At 45.1% G+C, this 25,783-nt stretch overlaps 1 protein-coding gene and 2 long non-coding RNA genes across 8 annotated transcripts in view; 2 read left to right on the top strand and 1 right to left on the bottom strand.

Annotated features, from left to right (window-relative positions):
* LDLRAD3 (low density lipoprotein receptor class A domain containing 3) overlaps positions 1 to 25,783 on the bottom strand; it is a 263,153-nt gene that overhangs the window by 137,130 nt on the left and 100,240 nt on the right. For all 6 annotated transcript variants that reach the window (XM_043482557.1, XM_043482560.1, XM_043482561.1 and 3 more), the window contains one exon: positions 5,766 to 5,891. In XM_043482557.1, coding sequence (XP_043338492.1) covers positions 5,766 to 5,891 — 126 coding nt within the window. The remainder of the gene's footprint in view (positions 1 to 5,765; positions 5,892 to 25,783) is intronic.
* LOC122450299 lies at positions 1,651 to 5,187 on the top strand. Its single transcript, XR_006272094.1, has 3 exons — positions 1,651 to 1,895; positions 4,170 to 4,383; positions 4,979 to 5,187. It is a non-coding gene; the product is annotated as an uncharacterized LOC122450299 (long non-coding RNA).
* Positions 5,245 to 9,158, top strand: LOC122450300. Its single transcript, XR_006272095.1, has 3 exons — positions 5,245 to 5,289; positions 5,374 to 7,267; positions 8,955 to 9,158. It is a non-coding gene; the product is annotated as an uncharacterized LOC122450300 (long non-coding RNA).

Genomic DNA, 25,783 nt, shown 5'->3' with positions numbered 1-25,783 from the left:
GAAGCTCCAATACTTTGGCAACCAGATGTGAAGAGTGACTCATTGGGAAAGACTCTGATGCTGGGAAAGACTGAAGGCCAAACGAGAAGAGGGTGGCAGAGGATGAGATGGTTAGCTGGCATCACTGACTCAGTGGACATGACTTTGAGCAAACTCTGGGAGGGAGTGGAGGACTGAGGAGCCTGGTGTGCTTAGCAACTTAGTGACTGAACAACAATTATCACTATGTGGTGGTGCATGGAGGTTCCTCAGGAAACTAGAAACAGAATTACCACTGTGTGCTGTCATTTCAGCCATGTCCGACTCCTTCTGCCCCCACAGCCTGTAGCCTGCCAGGCTCCTCTTTCCATGGAATTCTCCAGGCAAGAATTGGGAATGGTTTGCCAGGTTCTCCTCCAGGGGATCTTCCTGACCCAGGGATAGAACCTGGGTCTCCCACATTGCAAACAGATTCTTTACCACAGAGCCACCAGGGAAGCCCAGAATTACCGTATGATCCACCAATCCCACTCCTGGGCACACATCCAGACAAAGCCATAATGCAAAAGTATTCGTGCACCTTATGTCCATAGCAGCACTGTTTGTAACAGCCAGGACATGGGAACAACCGAAATGTCCATCAAGAGGAATGGGTAAAGAAGATGCGGTGCATATATACAATGGAATGTTACTCAGCCATAAAAAGAATGGAACAATGCCATTTGGAGCCACATGGATGGACCCAGAAATTATTATACTAAGTAAAATAAATCAGAAAGATACCACAAGGTATCTCTTACATGTGGAATTTAAAATACGACACAAATGAACCTATCTGTGAAACAGGAACAGACTCAGAGACACAGAGAACAGACTTGTGGGTGCCAAGGAGGAGGGCTGGGGAAGGATGGAGTGGGAGGTTGGGATCGGCAGATGTAAGCTACTATATAGTGTATGGATAAACGACAGCGTCCTATCTGTACAGCACAGGGAACTATATTCAGTATCCTATGGTAAAGGATGATGGAAACAAATACTGTAAAAAAGAATGCAGTAACATATATATATAACTGAATCACTTTGCTATACAGCAGGCATTAACATAACATTGTAAATAAACTACATTTCAATTAAAAAAGAGAAATTAAAACATGCAGTAACCGAAATTTAAAAAGTATCCTGTTGTAGGGGCTTTAAAGCAGACTGGGGATGAGAGAAAAAAGTCAACCTGACAAAGTTTAGCCGAAGAGTCGAGTCATAGAACCTATCCAGTGTGGACAATGAAAAGAAAAATGATTGATTTAAAAAATGAACAGAGCTTCGGGGACCTAAAATTGTTAGCAGAATCCCATTAAAAAAAAAAAGAAAGAAAGAAAGAAAGAGGGCTATAAATCAACTACAATTTAATTAAAGAGAGAGGAAGAATAGCTTAAAATGTACTAAGTATGGCAACAGACAAAATCCTACAGATTCAGAGAGAACCCTAACAGGATAAACTCAAAGAAATCCACACACCCAGATACATTATCATCTAACTGCTGAAAACTAAAGACCAAAAAAATCTTCAAAGCAGCTAGAGGAAAACAGCCTGTTCTCTAGGGGAAAACAATTTAAAATAACTGCAACTTTCTCACGGGAAATGAGAGAAGCCAGAGGAAGTGGCACAACATTTTAAAAGGGCTGTAGAGGAAGGAACTGTCACCCCAGAATTCTCTATGCAGTAAAAAATATCCTTCAGGAAAGCAGGTAAAATAAAGACATTCGCAGATGAAGGAAAGCTAAGAGCATTTGTCGCCAGCAGTACTGCTTTAAAAGAATTGCTAAAGGAAGTTCTTCAGACAGAAGGAAAATGATACAAGAAAAAAACTTGGAACAACACGAATCAAGGAAGAGCAATCAAAATGGTAAATATCTGGGTAAGTATTTATAATAGACGAGTCTTCTCCTCTGGAGTTCTTTAAAATATATTGGAAAAGTTAAAGGAAGAATTAGCACATTGTCTTTTGGGGTTTTTTAAGTATGCAGATTACTATCTATACAACTATAATATAAAGAGATCCATAAAGTGATAAGGTTTCTACACTCCTTACCACTCTACGGTGTAATATTGATTCAAAGCCATCTGTGAGAAGATTGACTGCTGGTTTCAGAACTTTTCTGCCAGATCCAATCCATTATAAAACTCCCTATCAATTTTTCATCTAATGGTTTTAGTAGCCACTGAAGATCCATTTCTTTATTAAGGGTTATAAAACAGACATACTCTAATTCTCTCCTTCTTCTATTAGCTGATATTCTTCAATTAAAAAAAGAACTTTCCTAAGTAAGCTATTATAATTACTCAGAAACACAATTCATGTACGAAAAGGGAGGACAAATGCTTGATTCTTTCGTTTACCAGTTTTCAAGTAGTGAACCAGAACCACTCTTCTCAAATGGCAGATAATGGATATAATTTACTCATTTAGACTATTAAAGACCAATATCCAAATATCTAAATGATACAGGGTCTTTAATTATGGCAGAGAGTACACAGGATGGCGCATTTAGAATGTACATACTATAATGCATCACACCTGCTTTTATTGCCATTGGATTCCTCTCTAAAATGTATGTATACATGACAATATATAAAAAGAATCCCCCCCCTTAGATGATAAGATTCCTGTGGACGCTAGAAAATTGAGACCAGGCAGATACTCACAAAAGGGCTAAGTAAAACATGGGCACACCTCGTTTTATTGAGCTTCACTTTATTACACTTCAAAGATACTGCATTTTTTTAAAAATAAACTGAAGATGTGCGGTAACCCTGCACCAAGCAAGTCTGTGGCCACCGTCTTTCCAATAGTATTTACTCACTCTGCATTTCTGTGTCACATTTCGGTAACTTAAACTTTTCCTTTATTATATTTGTTACTGGTGATCAGTGATAGGTAATCTTTGATGTTACTTTTAAAATTTTTTGTTCTGTGTTTTTAAATTAAGGTAGGTGTATTGCTTTTTCTTCCCAGACAGAATGCAAATGCACATTTAAGAGGCTACAGCATAGAGTAGTCATAACTTTTATATGCACTGGGAAACCAAAAAATTCATGTGACTCACTTTATTGCAACATTTGCTTTATTGTTGTGGTCTGGAACCAAGCCCGCTGTATCTCAGAGGTATGCGTGTATAAAAAGAACTATGTCTTTAGCCATTCAAAACCAAAGGCAAAATCCTAATAGGCATGGTCTTCCCCTTAATCACTCAGCTTTGCTTTAAGTAACTTTGCATTTTTAAAGTTAATTTCTCTGGCTAGCCACCACACTCAGCACTTTTCAGATATCATCTCATCTAATCCTCACAACAAACCTGGAAAAAGGCTGTCAGTATCCCCCTTTGAGAGGAAAAACCACCGTGCAAGCAGATTATGTAAGACGCCCAACTTGTGCTTCCCTAGTGCAGAACACAAATCTGAGGCCAGACCCCAGCCCCAAAGTCATTTTGCTCAGCCAGGCCCCTGACCCTGTTAATGACGTGCACCCTCCTGGCTAAGGTGGGTTTCAGCCACTTCACTTCCATTCGACAACCTAGCAGCTCTGCCATAGCTCTGCCACTTGAGACTCAGGAGATGAAATCAGGCAACAGAAGGCACACGGGGAGAGTTATAAACTCTGTGTCCCTCTCGGGAGGGTACAGCAATGATTGTTCCCCGGAAAGACATAAAGAACACAGGAGACAGTCACTCTCCTCTTTGAAGACTTAAAATAGAAGCAACAGGGTAAGAGAAAATCAGTTTATCAAAACAAACACTAAAGTCATTAAAACTTTAGTTTTAAAAAAATTAATAACATGAGAAAATGGTCACAATAAAGAGGACATCTCAATTAAGCATATTAGAGAAGACAGACACATAGATGGAGTGGGGGATGACTATCACAAAATAGCCCACATATTAACAGGGTTTTTTTCTAAGCAGTTTTGCTTTCCTCTTTATACTTTTCTGTATTTTACAACTTTTTTTTTGCTGACAAAATGAGAGACTGTATTGGGAAGGAGTGCCTGGGTGGAGAGCAGGAGGGTGAACGAACCCAGTATATTCTGCAACTTTTGCAATAATTGGAAGCGAAAAAGGTCATTAAAATATTTAAGTGCAGAAAGTAAACATGTGAATCCATCCATAGCCAACCAGTAACTAAATCTTTCAGGGAAAAATAAGGAGGATAAACTGAGCAGTAACCCGAGGGAACAGCAGCAGGTACAGAGCAAGTGCTGGGTGAAAGGCGGGGAAGGCGCACGTGACGGTCACTGAAGCTGCTGAGTGTGGATCCGGACACAGAGATGCTGACAAGGAAGGGACTGCATGGGTCCAGACCAAGGAGCAGTGAGGCGGGCTTCAACATCAAGACTGCCAAGAGGCAGGTGGGCTAGACAGAACAAGTGGAGGTGTGTGTGTGTGTGTGTGTGTCTACTGATGCCGTGGAATATTATACAGCAAGGAAAAAGAGGCAGGGGTGGTCATAAGTCAAGGAAAACTTTAGCTCTCTACTGTTTGGATATTTTTCCAAGAGCATATTCTTTTTTTAAATTGAGGTATAGTTGATTTACAATGTTTTACTAGTTTCTGGTGTACAATAAAATGGTTCATATATATATATACATATATATTCTTTTTCATATTCTTTTCCATTATGGTTTATTACAAAATATTGAATATAGTTCCCTTTGCTATACAGTAAGATCTTGTTATTTATCTGTTTTATATACAGTAATTTGTATGTGCCAATCCCAAACTCCTAATTTATGCCCCCCTTCCCCCTTTGGTAACCACGTTTGTTTTCTGTCTGTGAGTCTGTTTTGTAAACAAATTCATTTGTGTCATATTTTAGATGCCACATATAACTGATACTGTATGGTATGTGTCTTTCTCTTTCTGACTGATTTCACTTAGTATGATAATCTCTGAGTCCACCAGTATTTGCTACAAATGACATTATTTCATTCTTTTCTGTTGCAGGGTAATATTCCACTGTGTAGATATACCACATCTTCTTTATCCATTCATCTCTGGATGGACACGTAGCTGCTTCCATGTTGTGACTACTGTAAATAATGCTGCTATGAACACTGAGGTGCGTGTATCTTTTCAAATTAGAATATTCTCCAGATATATGCCCAGGAGCGGGACTGCTGGATCATATGGCAACTTGCAAGAGCATATTCTTAGAGTGGAGAAGGAAATGGCAACATGCTCCAGTGTTCTTGCGTGGAGAATCCCATGGACAGAGGAGCCTGGCAGGCTACAGTCCATGGGGTCACAAGAGTCAGGTACAACTTAACAACTGAAGAGAGAAGAGATTCTTATAGTGTGTATATTGTTAATATATACACATCTTTTTTTTTTTTTTAAAGAATTCAAAGTGAGAAGGAAAGCAAGCACCTAAGCATGGGGGTGATGAGTGGGAGAGTCAATCAGATGAGAGTCGGAATGGGCCTAGAACTGGCTCTGCTCCTGATAAGCTGTGTGACTCTGGATGAATCCACTGACCCCTCTGTGCTTCACATCCTTATCTGTGGATGGAGATCACACGCCCTCATTCTCAGAGCAATCATCAGAACTGAAAACAAGCTACGCTCCAGGCCCAGTGCACGTAGCAGAGACCCTGATAGCTGAGCCTCTGCACATACACGCAAGGAAGAAGTGGTAACGAGTCGATTCTAGGTAACAACAGAAAAGGCCCTAGGCTGTGGTGCAAGAAGCCCAAAGATGAGAGCGGCCAGGACGGAGGGTCCCCAGCACTTACTGCAGTTCTCTTCGTCGCTGCCGTCTGGACAATCCTCAAACCCGTTACACCGGAAGCGGCCGATGATGCAGTGGACGCCGCTGGCACACGGGAAGAAGGTCGGGCCGCATTTCGACTTAGCCTTGGCTGCAAGAGGACAAACGAGATAAACAAGCGAGACGTCAGGAGGATAAGTTTTCTCAGCACCGTATACCCGAGCTGCTAACTTGTAGGGTGCAACAGGGTCCTTTCACATCTACCTTGACATTCCCAGAGTTTCTTACCACCAGCACCCACCTCCAAAACCCAGCCAGGATGGAAACCCCCATGCATCATCCTCCAGGAAGGGGGTGACTCAAACACTGCTACCAAAGTCCCAAGGAGCCCAGACACCACCCCTGAGCCAGCGAGGCGCAATCAAAATGTGCCGAACAAAGGAATGAATGGGTGAGTAGATGGATGATGGATGGAGCTTGCTCTAAGGAGCTGAGGAACCACTCAGAATTCATATCCTGACTCTCACAGTAATCGTCTACACTTGCTGAGTGTTTACTAACCAGCCAGTGTGCCCAGAGCTCTACATCATCTCATTTATCCACCCAGCAACCACCCTATAGGCCGGTGAGCAGAAAAGAGCTATTAACCTAAGAGGCCTGAGGCTGCCACCCTGAGAAAGGCTTGCTTGCAAAGCTGGCCCTCGCTTGGTTGGCATCTGGGAACTGGCATTGCGGGAAGGTTCGCATCAGTTTCTCCTGAGGATGGCTCACTGTTCATGCAAACTATTCGTGCAAACAGTGCATTTATGCTGAACCCCTGCCTTTCTTCTGGGGGTCTGGGATTTTGATACATGTTGGCAGAGGGTGCCTGCATGACCAGACCCCAGTAGAAACCCTGGGCACTGAGTCTCTAATGAGCTTCCTGGGGAGAAAACATGCCATATGTCATATCACACTTGTTGCTGGGGGGATTCAGTGCCTCCTATGTGACTGCCTTGGGAAAGGACTCTGAGATCCTGGCTTGTTGTCCTCTGACTTCACTCCTTCACCTGTTCCCTTTGTTGGCTTCACTTTGTCTCCTTTCGCTGTAATAAATCACAGTATGACTGTGTGCTGAGTTCTCTGATTTCTTCTGACAAATCATAGAAACTGAACGTGGTCACGGAAGCCCCTGACAAAGACAGGTCATATCACATCACAGAAATGCTCTGAAGAGGTGAAGTGACTTGCCCAGGGTTACACGGCTCGAAAATCTGATGCTGGTGTGAGACCCCTGGCACTCCGAACCCAGAAGCCACGCTCTCAACCAACTCCGCTGTACTGCCCCTCTGCCAGCGGCTGTCACTTCTCACAACAGAAGCCAGACTCCTGCTCAAAGAAATCCTTCTTCCACTCCTGCTGCACAAACAGTTTTAACAGAAACTGCTGTGACTCAGGCTTGATGGAGTGTCCTGCTAACCAAACAGCCCTGCGGGGCAACGCGCTTTCCCATCAGCGGGGCTGGCTGCTGTGGCTTGCGATTACGAGGTGAGATGGGATGTACTGCTGCATCCTGGGTAGTGGGCCCCACCTAGCATCCCTCCTGTCTCCTGTCTAGAGGCAGGACCTATGGTCCTCAAGAAGGAAGGGCCATTTCTTTGGAGTAAACAAGCAGTAAATTACCTTCATGTTCCTGCCATCAGTAACATGCCAACTTTGGCAGCAGCTGAAACACGATCAACAGGGTTTTAAGGCCTGGGATGTGTCTAGGTTTTAAAAACCCACATGGCTTTGTTTTAGCCTGAAAATACTTTAGAATGGTGAGAGTGTGCTCTTCACAAAGCACAAACTTAGGAGGGTGTCCTGGGTTCAAATGTGGTTCTAGTCTTCATGACCTGGGCAAGTTTCTAAAAATTACCGAGCTCAGTTTCCTCCCCAGTATGTAAATCTCACTGGGCTCTAGGAAGGAATGAGTGCAATAATCTATATAAAATGCTCAGCCCAGAGCATGGCACAGAGGAGGTGCTCATTTAATGGTAGAGCTTATGCTACTTATTATCAGCAGCAGCAGCATCACTGGGCTTACGGGATTTTAAAATTAATCTTTGGGTTGTTAAATTTCTTTTTCTGAAAAATCAAAGTTTAAGGAGTTCATTATGGAGTTCATATCTATGAATTGATACGAAGTGATCTCCAGGATATACTGTTAAGTGAAAAAAGCAAAGTGCAAAACAGTATCTATAGTACTTTATGCCCTCCATATAGCAAAAGAAGGGGGTCTAAGAAAGCATTCAAGCATTGGCTTATCTGTGCAAAAGAAGAATAGGAAGGATGAACCGGAGACTAAAGAGACTGGATCCCTACAGGGGGTGGGTGCCTATTCAAAACATCAGTGCCGTCCCAACACTTTAAGAATGCCTACAACTCCCATCACAGTATCAGGCAGCTCCAACGAAGCCCTCCCATCTGATGCCCAATGTTTGTGCTCCAGCGATGCTGGCCTCCCAGCACCCGTCTGAGGCCCTGTGCAGCCTGCCGCACCCTCTGCTTGGAAAGCCTTTCTCTTAGGGGTCAGCAAGCCTCACTCCACCTGACTAAAGCCTCCTGAGCCAGTGGCTACAGTAGCAACCTCGACCCCCAGCCTCAGGCACGTTAGCCCTTATTCTGCTCTTCTTTCCTGCACAGGAGGAGAGCCACTGGCTTTGTGCTGAGCTGTTTGATGCACTTACACACACACTTGGACACTTTAACTCATCACTTTTTTTTAAACTTTATTTCTCTATTGTTTTTCTTTTTTATTATTTTTAAAAATATTTATTTTGCTTATTATTTATTTGGCTGTGCTGGGTCTTAGTTGCGGCACAGGAGACCTTCAATCTTCGTTGTGGCATGTGAGATCTTTAGTTGCAGCATGTGAACTTCTAGTTGCAGCATGTGGGATCTAGTTCCCTAACCAGGGATCAAACCTGAGCCCACTACATTGGGAGCTTGGAGTCTTAGCCCCTGGACCACCAGGGAAGGCCCTCATTCTTCACTCTTCAAGGAGTATGAATATACAGTGGCTATCATAGGCACCTAATCAATACTCACTGAATATACTAATGATCCTAGAAAAGGAGAGACTGGGCTGGGTAATCACAGCTCTCATTGAGTGAATGCTGAGTTTGGGCTGAGCACTGTGCTCTATGCTTTATAGCTACTGGTCCATTTACTTCTCACAAAACCCATTTTACAGATAAGAAAACTGAGGCCCAGAAATGAAGGTGCCTGATACCGCTGATCAACAGCGTCAAGGCTCAAACTTTAATTATCGATTCATGTATGAATGTGAGAGTTGGACCATAAAGAAAGCTGAGCGCCGAAGAATTGGTGCTTTTGAACTATGGTGTTGAAGAAGATTCTTTGAGAGTCTGTTGGACTGCAAGGAGATCAAACCAGTCAATCCTAAAGGAAATCAACCCTGAATATTCACTAAAAGGACTGATGCTGAAGCTGAAACTCCAATACTTTGGCCCCCTGATGCGAAGAACTGACTCATTAGAAAACACCATGATGCTGGGAAAGATTGAAGGCAGGAGAAGGGGACAACAGAGGATGAGATGGTTGGATGGCATCACAGACTCGATGGACATGAGTTTGAGCAAGCTTTGGGTGTTGGTGATGGACAGGGACCTGGCGTGCTGCAGTCCATGGGGTCGCAAAGAGTCAGATACGAATGAGCGACTGAACTGAACTGACATCTATTCTCCTGCCTCCTTACATACTTTTAGGGCCCAGCCCAGCTCCAAAGGACTAGACAGAGAATGACCGCTGTAGGTGAATTAGGTACCATTCGATTAACCAGCTCTTTGGCCCTGGCCCTGCACCATCTTCAGGAACCACTACTGAGACTCCTTGCCTTGTCAGTGATGCTCAGCTACCTTCTCTGTCAGGGAGCAAGTCCTGCTATGATTTACATCTGCACCGGCAGACGTCTGCTCAGGCAACCACAGAGCGGATCACGGGCGGCCTGCCGAGTGTCTGGCAGAGGCTCAGAGAGAAGCCCGAGGCTGACAACAGCTCCCTGCCTGCCTGGCCCCCTGGGGGGCTCAGGGGAGTCCCGGACAAAGTCTGATTGTCCCCAGCTTGCCCCCATTTCCATGAAGGGAAGATTTCAGCAAGACACTCAGCAGACCCTGGCAGAAGCAGACGATTCCCTGTGCCTAAACCTGCCTGACAGAGGCCGGTAGGGTGACTCCATCCCACTGAACACTTGAATCCACCGCGCTTCAAGGACCTGCTCTGTGAACTTTCCAAAGCAGCAGCTTTCACCTGCAGCAAGACAGGACTGGGGGCTCCCAGGGGGCTGGGTTATTTCCTGATCTGAGCCCTCCCCTTCCTTTCAGAGCCTGACTGTCACAGCTCTGGACTTCACGGATCAGTAAAATAAAACTTTTTTTTGTTTTAAACTAGGTGGAAGTGGATGAAGGAATAACAAAATTGTCAACTTTTTTTTAAACCAGAAAGGACATAAACAAATCTGCAATAACCCCTACTCACCACCGCCCTAAAGGAAAAGCTGCGTTAGCATCCAAAATGCAGGAAGGCCACAGCCCTCAGACCAGTATTTGGAGATCATGTCAGAATGAGAGAGGGGAACCAAGAGATGTCCCGGTGTCACCAGATTGTGACCCTCTCAGGGCAAAGACTCCCATCCTCCTGCGGGTAACATCTGGGGCCCAGTAAAGAGTCACAGAGCTTCACTGGTCGGGGAACTGGATCCCACATGCGGCAACTCAGAGTCCGCATGATGCAGCTGAAGATCTGGCGTGCCGCAGGACCCAGGGCAGCCAAATAAATAAATAATTCTTTTTTAAAAAAGCTGTGAGCTCATATTCAAACACAGTCATTTACACACACACACACAAAAAAAAGAATTTTTAGAATTTTTAAACTCTTAACCAGGTCTATCCATTTTTTAAGGATTTACACTTCACCCATGCACAATACAAAACAGAGTTCAAGGGGCCAACACTTTTTTTTACTGCCCTCTCTTGGCAAAGAACAAAATATTTCTGAGCATCGTACTATCTGTCAGGCCCTGAGTCAGTTGCGTGGAGATTCAACAGCACTCTCTAACTGATGGGGGAATTGGCAGGCTGGTCAGAGCCTCTGCATGCAGTGCCGTGAGTGCTCTGATGGGGGAGCTAGAGGACACCTAATCTCAAACTGGGGAAGAAGCTGTTGTCAGAAAAGCCTTCTCAAAGGACAGTCAGCCTCCGCGGAGACACACAGCCCAGGTGCAAACTGATGTGATGCTCAGGTAGTTAAGGTCTTAGTTATGCATTCCACTAAGAGTAATTCACAAACTCTGTCATTCCTCAAAGAGGATACATAGGAGATATCTATGCCATGGATGAGCCTTCAGTGCTGGGGAACTGTGGAGGGAAGGCTGTTCCGAGTGGAGGGAACCGCATGTGCAAAGGCCGGGAGGCAGGAACAGTGCTGTTAATTACTCACTAAGTCGTGTCCGACTCTTGTGACCCCATGAACTGTAGCCACCAGGCTCCTCTGTCCATGGGATTCCCCAGGCAAGAATACTGAAGTGGGTTGCCATTCCCTTCTCCAGGGGATTCTCCTGACCCAGGGATCGAACCCAAGTCTTCTTCACTGGCAGGCAGATTCTTTACCACTGAGCCACCTGGGAAGCCCAGGAACAGTGTAGTAACAGAAGAAATGCAAGGGGGTCAGAATGAACTTGCTTCTCATGTCAGTAAAAGTACCCAGTACTGTTTCTTTAATTAAAAACAATTTAAAACCCTATTTCTCATAAGGAATGTGCTATGAGATAGGTGCTATTCCACTCACACGAAAGGTGTGGGAATTATAAATCCTACAGTAAAGTATAAATTAGAAAAGAAATCAAATTATAAAATTCACACAACTTGAGTCATTGCACACACTCCATAGCCCCCAAAGTAAATACCCACATGTGGCCATCACTAGCTAAAAACTTTACAGAAACTAATGGATCTGCAGTTGCTGCTATATTCAGTCTGCTGGTTCATTCTGTAAAAAGTCAAACTGTGGTTCCCTTTAAAAGTCAAAAAAGACTTCGTGGCTGGGGGTGAGAAAGCAAAAACAGCCTCATAAAAATAACAGACATTTAAAAAGCAATATATTGTTGGATTCTCTAAGAAGTCCGGGAGGGAGAGAAACAGGTCTTTTATTGTAGTCCAAATGCACATGACAAACAGCCCAGCAAGCCAAACTCAGGCCTGGGGATGCAAGTCTTTGCAGATTCATTATTGCTTGAGCAAAATGCCCTTTGCTTGTTCCAGCAGTTCAGCTCCACATGACTACTCGGGTGGACTCCACTGTTGTATTGATCAGATATCGCAATGTGTTATTTCTTAAAATGCCATCTTGGCTGTTTCAGAGATACACACTGGGGAGCGGAGAGAGCAAAAGACCACACGCTAACTGGACTACGAACACAGAAAGAGGGCATTTGGTTGAAACAGCGTTGCGAGAAAATTCAAATAGAAATTCTTTCTAAACGTCTCTTTTACTGGAGTATAATTGCTCTACAATGCTGTGTTAGTTTCTGCTGCACAACAAAGTGGATCAGTTCTATGTGCACATATATCCCCTCTCTGCCATCCCCCACCCCACCCCTCTCGGCCATCACACAGCACCGAGCTGAGCTCCCTGCTCTATATAGCTATTTCCCAATGTCTGTCTACGTTACGCAGGGTAGTATATAGATAAACATTTCCTCTTTTATAACAAGAATAGGAGGTATATAACCTTGGGGATATTTGGGTATGACCTAAATCAAATCCCTTATGATTATACTGTGGAAGTGACAAATAGATTCAAGGGATTAGATCTGATAAGAGTGCCTGAAGAAATATGGACAGAGGTTCGTAACATTGTACAGCAGGCAGTGATCAAAACCATTCCCAAGAAAAAGAAATGCAAAAAGGTTATCTGAAGAGGCCTTACAAATAGCTGAGAAAAGAAGAGAAGCAAAAGGCAAAGGAGAAAAGGAAAGATATACCCATCTGAATGCAGAGTTCCAAAGAATAGCAAGGAGAGACAAGAAAGCATTCCTCAGTGAACAATGCAAAGAAATAGAGGAAAACAATAGAATGGGAAAGGCTAGAGATCTCTTCAAGAAAATGAGAGATACCAAGGGGGTATTTCATGCAAAGATGGACTCAATAAAGGACAGAAACGGTATAGACCTAACAGAAGCAGAAGATACTAAGAAGAGGTGGCAAATACACATAAGAACTGTACAAAATGATCTTAATGACCCAGGTAACCACAATGGTGTGATCACTCACCTAGAGCCAGACATCCTGGAGTGCAAAGTCAAGTGGGCCTTAGGAAACATCACTACAAACAAAGCTAGTGGAGGTGATGGAATTCCAGCTGAGCTATTCCAAATCCTAAAAGATGATGCTGTGAAAGGGCTGCACTCAATATGCCAGCAAATTTGGAAAACTCAGCAGTGGCCACAGGACTGGAAAAGGTCAGTTTTCATTCCAGTCTCAAAGAAGGGTAATGCCAAAGAATGTTCAAACTACCGCACAATTGCTCTCATTTCACATGCTAAAAAAGGAATGCTCAAAATTCTCCAAGCTAGGCTTCAAAGAGTACATGAACTGAGAACTCCCAGATGTTCAAGCTGGATTTAGAAAGGCAGAGGAACCAGAGATCAAATTGCCAACGGCTGCTGGATCATAGAAAAAGCAAGAGAATTCCAGAAGAACATCTACTTCTGCTTCACTGACTACACTGAAACCTTTGACTGTGTAGATCACAACAACTTGTGGAAAATTCTTAAAGAGGTGGGAATAGCAGTCCACCTTTCCTGTCTCTGGAGAAACCTATATGCAGCTCAAGAAGCAACAGTTAGAACTGGGCATGGAACAACAGACTGGTTCAAAATTGAGAAAGGAGTATGTCAAGGCTGTACACTGTCACCCTGTTTATTTAACTTATACACAGAGTACATCATGAGAGATGCCAGGCTGGATGAAACACAAGCTAGAATCAAGATTGCCAGGAGAAATATCAATAACCTCAGATATGCAGATGATACCACCCTTATGGCAGAAAGCAAAGAGGAACTAAAGAGCCTCTTGATGAAGGTGAAAGAGGAGAGTGAAAAAGCTGGCTTAAAACTCAACATTCAGAAAACTAAGATCATGGCATCCAGTCCCATCACTTCATGGCAAATAGATGGGGAAACAATGGAAACAGTGACAGACTCTATTCTCTTGGGCTCCAAAATCATTGCAGATGGTGACTGCAGCCATGAAATTAAAAGACGATTGCTCCTAGGGGAAAAAAAATGACAAACCTAGCCAGTATTAAAAATCAGAGATATTACTTTGCTGACAAAGGTCCATATAATCAGAACTATGGTTTTTCCAATAGTCATGTACGGATGTGAGAGCTGGACCATAAAGAAGGTTGAGTGCCGAAGAATTGGTGCTTTTGAATTGTGGTGTTGGAGAAGACTCTTGAGAGTCCCTTGGACTGCAAGGAGATCAAACCAGTCAATCCTGAAGGAAATCAACCCTGAATATTCATTGAAAGGACTGATGCTGAAACTAAAGCTCTAATATTTTGGCCACCTGATGCAAAGAGCCGACTCATTGGAAAAGACCCCGATGCTGGGAAAGATTGAAGGCAGGAGGAGAAGGGGACAACAGAGGATGAGATGGTTGGATGGCGTCACCGACTCAACGGACATGAGCTTGAGCAAGCTCCGGGAGTTGGTGAAGGACAGGGAAGCCTGGCGCGCTGCAGTCCATGGGATCGCAGAGAGTCAGACACGACTGAATGACTGAACAACAACAAAAGAGGTCGGAAGAGCTTAGGGTAGAGAACGTCTGAGTTTCTATCCCAATTCTGCCACATGATAGCTGGGACCATGGATAAGTTACTTAACGTCCACCAGTCTCAGAACCCCACCAGTAAAGGGGACATTAAGACAGCACAGTTTCAATGTGAGATTCTGCATGTGGAGAATACAGTCTAATGCAATGTCTAGTGGGAATCTGATAATATTCTCCCTTCCCTAACATGGTTCCTGGTTCTACAAACTGCTCTTCTTCACATATATGGATGATCCTGAAAAAAGTCAAATGAAAACCATAGTAATAATTATGCCATCTAAGTCCTTGTGCATATGTGCATGCATGCTCAGTCATGTCCGACTCATTGTGACCCTATGGATTGTAGCCTGCCAGGCTCCTCTCTGTATGGGATTCTCCAGGCAAGAATACTGGAGTGGGTTGTCATTTCCTACTCCAGGGGATCTTCCCGACCCAGGGATCAAACTCCTGAGTCTCTTGCATTGGCAGGCAGATTCTTTACCACTGAGTCACCAGGGAAGCCCAACTAAGGTCTTACTCTTTAGTTATTGGTTCCACTAACATTAATTCTTAATTAATGTTAATTAAAAGTAATGTCATACTAACATTAATTCTTAAAGTCTCTTTGTGGCACACATAGGATGCAAAGGTCGCAAAGAGAATCAAACATAACTTCTTCTAGCTAGCAGAAGTCCCTCACTAAGAACACTAGCCTAGAAGAGGAGGGAAAAAAGGACAATAAACAGATAACTACAATGAGATAAGATAAGAACTATATAACCTGTATAAGCATTTACCTTTCAACACTTTGCTGCTGCTGCTGCTAAGTCACTTCAGTCATGTCCAACTCTGTGCGACCCCATAGATGGCAGCCCACCAGGCTCCACCGTCCCTGGGATTCTCCAGGCAAGAACAGTGGAGTGGGTTGCCATTTCCTTCTCCAATGCATGAAAGTGAAAAGTGAAAGTGAAGTCGCTCAGTTGTGTCCGACTCTTCGAGACCCCATGGACTGCAGCCCACCAGGCTCCTCCGTCCATGGGACTTTCCAGGCAAGAGTACTGGAGTTGGGTGCCATCGCCTTCTCTGTTCAACACTAATACACAGTTAATGCAGGGTTGCATGTCAGCCTGCCTGGGTTCAAATACTGAATCAAGTGCTTTGGGACCGCTATGTGATGTACTGAAAATATTTCACCTCTCTTTGCCTCCATTTCCTTATCAGGAAACAGTGATATGAACAGTACCTCCCTTGCTGGGCTGTTAAGGAGATTAAATGAGACAAGAAAATAATTGCTTAGAACTTTGTCTGGAACATGCTATTAGCTATGATAGTTCATATTCTACTAGCTACTATCATATATATTACATATTAGCTACTATTATTTGATATTACACTATAAAATACACTAGTATGTAGTATTTAGTGTTAGACTGTATTGTCGAGTATTATCACACAGCATTAGCGATTGCTATTATTATAATTATTACTATTAGTTTCAAACACTTCTGCCCAGCAGTTCATTCTCAGTCAACATGTGGGTGATGGATACCTACTACTATATAGAAAATAAACGAGGGAATACAGCACAGGGAACTATATCGATACCTTGTAATAATAGAATGAGATAGGTAGCAGGAATCTGATAAGGGAAAAGGGAAAAGAATCTGAAAAACAATATAATGCATATGAAAGTAGAACTGCATCACTTTGCAGGACACCTGAAACGCTGTGCATCAACTATAAGAAAAAAAATATGTGGGGGATGGCCCGAGTCCAAGACAAATTTAGAAAAAAGAATACAGCCCACCCAACCTAGGGGACCAGGGAGCACCGTACAACGCTGCGCTATTTTACCTGGGTCTGAAGAATCACATGTGGGTATGAGATGGTTAGATAGCGTCATGGACCCAATGGACACGAATCTGACAAACTCCAGGAGACAGTGGAGGACAGAGGAGCCTGGTGTGCTGCAGTCCACGGGGTTGCGAACAGTCGGACACGACGTAGCGACGGAACCACAGCAACACGAACAATCAGGAGGCGTGTGTGGGTGAAAAAGAAGACGGAAAGGCATGCTAGGCAAAAGAAATGATTGAACGGAGACAGGATGCGGTCTGTGGCGAGATTTGGGAGAAGCCAGCATATCCAAAACATAGAATATGGCAGAAGGGAAGGCTGGGAGAGACACAGGCAGGAGTTTGGACACCTATCCTGGGAGCCGGTGGACATTTTTATAAAAAAACTGAAGTCTCAGATTTGCTTTTTATAAAGAAAATTTTTATGGACTCACAAGAATATTACGAGGCTCTGTAAGTCAAGGAAACATCCTCCCCACTCCCAAAAAGCCCTAGAGGAACTGAAGAGAGCCAAGTCTGTAATGTTCTTTGGGCTTTTAGCGGGGGAAAAGGCACTAAACGATGAGGGAATTTGAATTGCCTGCCACTGCCCTTTGAATAATCTTATTATTTGAAATGACAGTGAAGGGGCAAAAAAGAAGTTAGCATGTTTGGGATCAGGACATTAGTTTATAACCTAAAGGTTCTATCAGGTTACTTATTTTGGCTACTAATAATGCATGTACATTTGTGTATAAACATATGTTTGTGTGGAAAGGTGCTGGCATGCAAATTCCAGAGAATCTATAAGCAGGAAACCAAGACATCCCCAACCGATTCTTCTAGAGACAAACCTTGAGAGGAAAAAACAGCTCAAAAATGATACTAACTAAATGTGGGTCAGATAACTTAGCCTCCGGAGGCTTTTCAATCCTTAGAGGAAAAACTTCCTGACAATGATCAGAGTCCCTGGGATTAAGAACAGATGTGGGAACGGATACAGATAGAATAGTTTTCACCTTAAAAAGAATACTTCAAAAAAAAAAAGTGAGGTGATGTGAGAATCAAAGACAGTTTTGATTAAAAACTGTTTGAATAAAAATGAATAAAGAAGAGTCTGTTCTTCATCACCTTCCATCTTGCTAGGCAGTGACAATCATCTTTGCCAAAAGAAGGTTTTGCTTTTGAGAGCCTTCATCCTCACCTGCCCTCAGGACCCCTGACAAACTGTGAAGTTTCCCTTTTTAAAAGCCCCTCATTGCTGTGCATAGTCTTTACCCTCAGATTTGGGAAGAGGAAGCTTATTACTCATTAGCTTTCCAGAAGTAAGTGTCTGACAGCCCCTCTGACTTGCTCCTCCCCATACAGCCACTGTAAGGAGGTCAAACCAGTCCATCCTAAAGGAAATCAACCCTGAATATTGGCTGGAAGGACTAATGCTGAAGCTCCAATACTTTGGCCACCTGATGCGAAGAGCCGACTCATTGGAAAAGACCCTGACGCTGAGAAAGATTGAAGGCGAAAGGAGAAAGGGGCGACAGAGGATGAGATGGTTGGATGGCATCACCGACTCAATGGACGTGAACTTGAGCAAGCTCCAGGAGTTGGTGATGGACAGGGAAGCCTGGCGTGCTGCAGTCCATGGGGTTGCAAAGAGTCAGGCACGACTTAGCAACTGAACAACCACAGTAACACATCCACATCCAGAGCAACCCTGGAACTCAGAGGCTTGTCTCCTTAATTGTTGCAATAATGCCTACGAAGAGCCCCATGGAAAGGTCTATGACGTGAGGGTTAAACGTGGTGTGACACCCACAGAGCCCAGGACTCTCACTCAGACGCAGCAGGGGTGACCCTCTGTTGGGTGGTGTCGGCAGGGCACACACTGGGGACTTCCCTGGTGGTCCAGGGGTTAAGACTCCAGGCTTCCAACACAGGAGGAGGGGGCTCGATCCCTGAGGGGGAAACTCAGATCCTACATACCAAGTGGCATGGTCAAAATTAAAAAACAAAAAACAGGGCACAGACAGGGAGGTGGCCTCTGGCTCCTCTGAAAGGCTGAGCAAGAGAACATTCTCTGTCTGTCATGAGGTAACCTGAAAGCAACTGTTTCCAAAATAACAGTACTTAACCCACCCCAAATCTTGCTCCAGGAAAGGTTTTCACTGAGGCATCCAGAGGTTTCTATGATGCTTTCAGTAATCACATAATCCCATGGATATTATCTCCTGGTAGCCCTGGGCTGACTTTAAAGACAGAACATCAATCTTCAGCTTCTTATTTATCTTCCAAGAGCAAGGACACCCAATCCTGACTGCACATTAGATTAACCCAGGAGGCTTTTTTCTTTTTCTTTTTTTAATATACCCAAAATCAAGAGAGCTAGAGTGACTACACTCATCTCAGACAAATAAATAGGATTGAAGATAAAAAGTATTCTTAAAGACAAAGAAATCAGGAAGACATACTATATGCACCAAAAAACAGACCCAGAAAATACACGAAGCAAAACCAACGGAACTGAAAGGAGAAACAGACATGTAAATAATACGAGTTAGAGACTTCAATGCTCCATTTTCAATAATGGACAGAATGATGAGGCTACAGATGGGCAAGGCAACAGGAGGCAGAAGCGACCCTGAAAGCCAACTAGACCTCACGCTTCTCCATGGAATTCTCCAGTCGACCACACAGAACACGCTTTTCCTCAGGGGCACACAAACTGTCCTCCAGGAAACCCCAGGGGCCACAGAACAGACTTCAAAGAGGAATGAAATCAGCCCATGCGTGTTGTCCAGTCACGCTGGAATGAATCAGAAATCAATAACAGAAGGTTTCTTTGGAGGGCAATGGAAGTGTTCTAAAATTAGATCTTGGCAAGGAGTGCCACAGCTCTCTGAGTACACTAGACACAGAAAAAAAACTTCCCAGGAACTCCTGAAGTCTGCAAGGGTGGTGGCATTGGAGACGGAAGGCCTGCTGCTTTCCAGGAAGACATGACGTTGGCTAAATTCCTCCCTGGTTCTTCCGCTTGGCTCCCCAGGCAACATGTGGCAGAACCGGGGAGGTGGCGGGGGTGAGTACCACAGGCATCTATCTAGTGGGCAGACCAGGGATGCTGCTAAACATCCTACTAATAAAATGCACAGGACGGCTCCCCCACCCCCAACAAATAAATGATTGTGTGCTCACTCAGTCGTGTCTGACCTTTGTGACCCCATGGACTTATTAGCCCACCAAGCTCCTCTGCCCATGGAATTTTCCAGGCAAGAATATTGGAGTGGGTACCACTTACTATTCCAGGGGATCTTCCCGACTCAGGGATTGAACCCACATCTCTTGGGTCTCCTGCATTTGCAGGTGGATTTTTTACTGCTAGCGCCATCTGGGAAACCCCAGTAAATGACTATCTGGCCCCTAAATGTCAATAGTTTTGAGGTAGAAGAATACTCTTGTATTTTTGCCTCTTCTGATTTAAAGAAATGAATAATCCTAGATTAATGGTAAAGGAGAAAGAATTAGGAATCAGACCCAGAGCCACATCCTGGTTCCACCAGCTTCCCAGAACTTGGGCATTACCTAACTACGCTTAGACTTGAACTCCCTCATCTGTAGAATGGGATGATGACCTTATAGTGTAGCTGTGAGGATTAAATGAGAAGTTGCCCAGCACCAGTAAGGCTAAGAGCTCACATTACACTAATTATTGTTTTTTGCTAACGCTCCAAAGTGGCTTAGTACCAAGAAATGAGTGACTGGGTTATTTTAAAATGGGGTTCTCTTCTCCAGCAACAATTAGTATGTAAACTGGGGCATTTTATGAGCTAATAAGCAGTCAAGACATAACAGTTGACATTCCTCACTACTATAGTATACACTAGCCAAAGCGGGACTGGCTAAATACTCTGTTGCCATAGTAACAAAAAGTTCCTGGGAACCTGACTCATTTTCTTCCCAGTAAGTGCCTTCTATTTGTCAAGCTCGACTTTATACACAAGCACCCGGCACAGTCGTGAAGTCTTTTCTACTTACTGGACCCCGTATCTCTGCTGTTCAAAAACCAATTTACTCCGGTGGAAACAGTCACCCAAAACTGGACGAGATGACAGCCTGTCATTTGCTGTGGGCCTCTGTAATGCAGCCCACCAGCGATAGAGGTGACTTGAGCAGACACAGTAAACCACGCGGTGCCTTCCATCGCCTCCTCTGGGCCAGGTACCAGCACGAGATTCCATCATGCTCACCATAAGGGAAGAAAGATAAGAAAATAACCATAAATGCTTCCTTGGGCTTTCGTCGACTTTACTCCAGGCCCACTCTACCAAAAAACAGTGAGGCAGGGATGATTACCAACACTACACCGAGAGCACTGACAATCAGAGAGACTCAGTAATTCACCCACAGACACACTCTCTGTATACACTTGTTTGCTTCTGTTGTTGTTCAGTCGCTAAGTCATGTCTGACTCTGCCACTCCAAGGACTACAGCATGCCAAGCTTTCCTGTCCTTCACTATCTCCCAGAGTTTGCTCAAACTCATGTCCATTGAGTCAATGATGCCATCCAACCATCTCATCCTCATCCCCTTCTCCTCCTGCCCTCAATCTTTTCCAGCGTCAGGGTCTTTTCCAATGAGTCAGTTCTTTGCATGGAGTGGCCAAAGTTTTGGACACCCAGCTTCAGCATCAGTCATTCCAATCAATATTCAGGGTTAATTTCCTCCAGGATTGACTGATTTGATCTCCCTGCAGTCCAGGAGACTCTCAAGAGTCTTCTCCAGCAGCACAATCCAAAAGCACCAGTTCTTTGGTGCTCAGCCTTCTTTATGGTCCAACTCTCACATCCGCACATGACTATTGGAAAAACCATAGCTTTGACTATATGGACCTTTGTCGGCAAAGGGATGTCTCTTATTGTTTGCTTTTGCTCCATCTCAATTCTTAAATTGAGTTGGCTTAGGAAAGGAAATCAGTTAAAAATGAGGAAAATGGGATGGTATAGGGGAAAGCAGAAGAAAAGAAGGTAGTAGCCAGAATGCATTCATAGAGTATTGTATGATTACGAGCAACAGAGATTTGGTTGCTCTTTATTAATAACCCAGATACAAGGGAATCATTCACAAAATGAGAGAGAGTCACAAGATTTGAAGCCAAATTAAACAAAACCCCAGTCCTGCAAAGACTACCCTGCTATCACTCACTCAGGAAGAACGGGCGTGAATGCATCATCCATATTCTGCATTCATTTCTTCACCAAGCAGTCTCGTGGAGTGATGAGAACTGATTAAGATTTGGGAATCAGATTCCTCAGGTTCAAATCCCAGCTCTGCCACTTTCTAGCTACAAAATCTGTTGACAAGTTACATAAATTTCTGGGGCCTCAGTCCTTTGACCACTGACTGTAAAGAGCTGACTCGCTGGAAAAGACCCTGATGCTGGGAAAGATTGAGGGCAAGAGGAGAAGGGGACGACAGAGGATGAGATGGTTGGATGGCATCATCGACTCAATGGACATGAGTTTGAGCAAAGTCCAGGAAACAGTGAAGGACAGGGAAACCTGGCGTGCTGCAGTCCATGGGGTCGCAAAGAGCTGGACACGACCGAACAACAACAACACTTTCCTCCCCTATAAAATGGAGATAATGTGGGTATTCAACGCAAATCCCGTAGAACAATTTTTAGGCTCCTTTATACAAGTTATGACTATTGCTTCTACTTCCATCATAGTTTATTGATAACTAATTATGTGCCAGGTATTGTTCTAAGCAGAGTTGGGTTCGGTAGTTGAGGCGTACACAGCCCTGCACAGGGCGGAGGAGCTCTAACAAACCAACATGCAGAAGCAGTCGGTGCTAACTGCTATGTGGCGATGTGCGACAATGGGATAGGAGTGACTGTGTGGGTAGCTGGGGTCATCCGGGGAGGAATACTTGATGCAGAAGCAGCTGCAGTGAAATCTCAATGACAAGAAGAAGCCAAAGGATCAGGGATGAGGGGAGAGCAGCCCAAGCAGAGAAAACATCTCAAGTTCACACCAAAGACTGGAACCTGGAAGAGGAAGAAGATCAGCAGGTCGGCTGGAGCAGAGAGCCACAGTGGTGGAGGAGAAGGTGATGACAAGGGGGAGAAAGCAGAGAGAGAAAACCTCGTCAGGGAAGGCTCCCTCAGCCTGGCTAAGGAGTCGGGGTTGGGTCCAAATGTGATGGGAAGCATTACAAGGAGTGATTTTATCTGATGTAATTTTTTTAAGCAAAATCATTTATTTTTGGTCATGCTGGGTCTTTGTTGCTGTGTGTGGGCTTTTGCTAACTGTAGTGAGCGGAAGGTACTCTGATGTGGTGGCTTCTCCTGTTACGGAGCATGGGCTCTAGGCACGTGGGTTCAGTAGTTGAGGCGTACAGGCTTTAGATGCTCCGCAGTGTGTGAAATCTTCCCGGGCGAGGGACCAAACCTGTGACCCCTGCATTGGCAGGAGGATTCTTAACCACTGTGCCACCAGGGATGTCCCTAATGTATCTCTAAAAGATCATCCGGCTGCCTAGTGGAGAGGGGATGGAGGGCGTGGAGACCCCAGGAAAAGGCAGGGAAACCACCCAAGGCGGTGGCCCACCTTGTGGGAGTGGGTAAGATGGTGAGCGGACCCAGAACCCTCTAGACCAGGATGTCTCAACCTCAGCACTCTTGACATTGAGGCTGGAGAATTCTTTGGAGGGAGGGCTGTCCCGTGAACTGTAGGAGGTGTCAGAGCATCCATGCTCTCCGCTCCCCAAATGCCAGAGGCACCTCCAGTTATGACAAACAAAAACACCCCCAGACATTGACCCCGGGGGTCAATATCACCCCTGGCTGAGATCCACTGCTTCAGAGGCAGAGATGCCCAGGCTCACCGATGGACTAGATTAGGGAAAGGGGGCAGCCGATAAAAGAGAGGCCCCAAGAATGACCCCCAAGTTTCTGTCCATAACGAGGTAAGATCATCTCGCACGTTCTGAGGGTTTGCCCTCCACGCCAACAGGCTGCTCTAGATGTCACTGTCACTCAAACATTTATTCATTCCACGGTGAGCACCACAGTCCACGGAGAATGCTGGCCACACCCAGTGCCAGGCAGGCAGCTGTGACCGAAAGAGTCTGACGAGAACACGGACATAAAAGCAAGCCAAGTGGGTACAGCAGGACCCAGGCATCAGAAGAAGCCCTGAGACTGGGCAGAAGCACAAAGGAGGACATGGCCCTTAGCTCCCAGGGGGGCTCCATGGGAGCTCCAACGCTGTGCCTCATGTGGAGACATAGAGGGGAAAGAGGACGTGCAAAGGTGCGGGGATGTGAGCCTGGAAGGAGGGTTGGAGGAAGGAGGATCAGGCCAGAGACACTTCAGAGTCTCATTTGATCCCATGCGAGACCTGGGAGCTGCTAGAGGGCTGCCGGTATTCACATCCCTTATCATTAATGAATAAAATGAACTCAAAGCGGCATCTGTGAGTACTCACTGTATACTGGTCACTCACCTACTAAAGACCCTTCATCCCTGGCTCCAGATGAGAAAACCGCAGCTAAGGAGGTTCATGACCTGCACAAGATTCCTTGGCTGGCAAGTGGCAGAGTCAGGGTCTGAGCCCAGGCTGGTGGTGCCGGAATCCTCTGCCTCCCATCTTAAGTCAGAGAGCAGTAATGTGACCTGATGTGTGGTTTAGGAAGATCATTTAGGAGATTAGTATTCAGGCATCACTAGTTTGTGGGAGTGGATGAGATCACCAAGGGAGGATGTATTACACGGGAAGGATGGGATCATTTCTGGGAGAATGATGATGCAGGGAAGCAGACCCCAGTAGGCTCTCTGTGAGGGAGAAGGAGGTGGGGGTGGAACCCTGGGAAGCAAAGGAGGGAAGAAGAGGATGAGGTCAAGGATGCTGACTGCTGCTCGAGGTCAGGTAGGGTCGGATATTGACACCTGCCAGATCTGACAACTAGGAGATTCCTGGTGACCTTCCCCAGAGCAAATTCCTTACTGTAGCAGATGCAAAAGTCAGATGGCAGAGGGCCAAAGAAACACAATGAAGGAGAAAGACAGAGCAGGGGCTGCAGGACTCTAGCTGGAGACAGAGTTTGGGGCCAGGGGAGACTGAAGATAAGTAAGTCTCGAACCTGAGTGTGAGTCAGAGGGTCAGACTCACCTGGGGAATTAAGACCCATCTTAATTAAGAACCAATCTTTCCGCAAGTGGCCTCAGCTCCTAGGAACTCCAATGATCAGAGTCTAAGGAACCACTGAGCTGGGCAGTGCTGTTCACACTGCGGTCCCAGGAGCACCTGCAGTTGCCGGGATCCCATCCGAGACCTGCTCACTGGGACTCTCTCACGAAGGTCCCATGGAGCTGCTTACTGAGGTCATTCTGACACAGCCAGCCTGGGACCCTGGGACCCTCTCTGCTCCAAGTGTAGACCTTGGGCCAGCAGTATCAGCAACTTCCTGGGGGGTTGTTATAAATTCAGACTAACAGCTAGAAATTCAGTTAGCCTCACCCCAGGCCCACTGAACCAGAATCTGTATTTTACCAAGATCTCCATGCCTTTCCAATATATATAATGCTTGAGAAGTTCTGGACTGGAAAGGAGAGAGGGTTTTAGGGGTATGGGGACAGGTACCCAGTCACCCTCATCCACACACATTTAGGGCAGAGTCTCCTCATATTTTCCTGCCATTGATTTTTACAAAGTCAACAAGAGACTGCCGATAGAACCCCGTTATGGGTTCTGATGCTTCAAGCCCCTGATGCATCCTCCAGAACAATGGCAGGGATGATACAAACACTTAAAACATTATCTTTTTTGCAAGATAGGAAAGTGTTGTCCAGGACATTCAGTCTGTACTCCCCCTGCAAGGAACGCAAGGGAGGCGGGCAGCTCCACCTGAACCCTAAAACCTCTGTACAGAGCTGCATTGCAGGCCCTTACCTGCAGGGGGCAGCACAGCAGAGCAGTCCATCTGCTCACTCACGCCTCAAGGTCTGCTTTCAGAATTCCGCAGGACCACACAAGCGCCTCGGTCAATTTCTTAATTCTCTAAGCCTCAGTCCTCATCTGTAAAATGGAGATCTAATAGGACTCACTTAGGGCGGGGGTGGGCAGGGGTGAGGACTGAATGAGGCCATCCAAGCTGAGCACTGGTCACAGTACTTGGTGACCACTCATAAGTTCTAGGGTCCGACTCCAGAGCCCCTACATTACGGGCTCACCTGAAATCTCCACCATCCCACCTAAGCCTAAACTGGCCTAAATCCATTCCTCCATGTGTACGCCCGCATGTCAGAAAGTCCTTCTGTATTTTCACAGGGAGGAGAACGTTCTATTTTAAATCA

Source organism: Cervus canadensis, chromosome 11, assembly GCF_019320065.1.
Source record: "Cervus canadensis isolate Bull #8, Minnesota chromosome 11, ASM1932006v1, whole genome shotgun sequence".
Classification (NCBI taxonomy): Eukaryota; Metazoa; Chordata; class Mammalia; order Artiodactyla; family Cervidae; genus Cervus; species Cervus canadensis.
The sequence above is the reverse complement of the archived record's forward strand: the minus strand, read 5'-3'. Positions and strand labels throughout refer to the sequence as shown.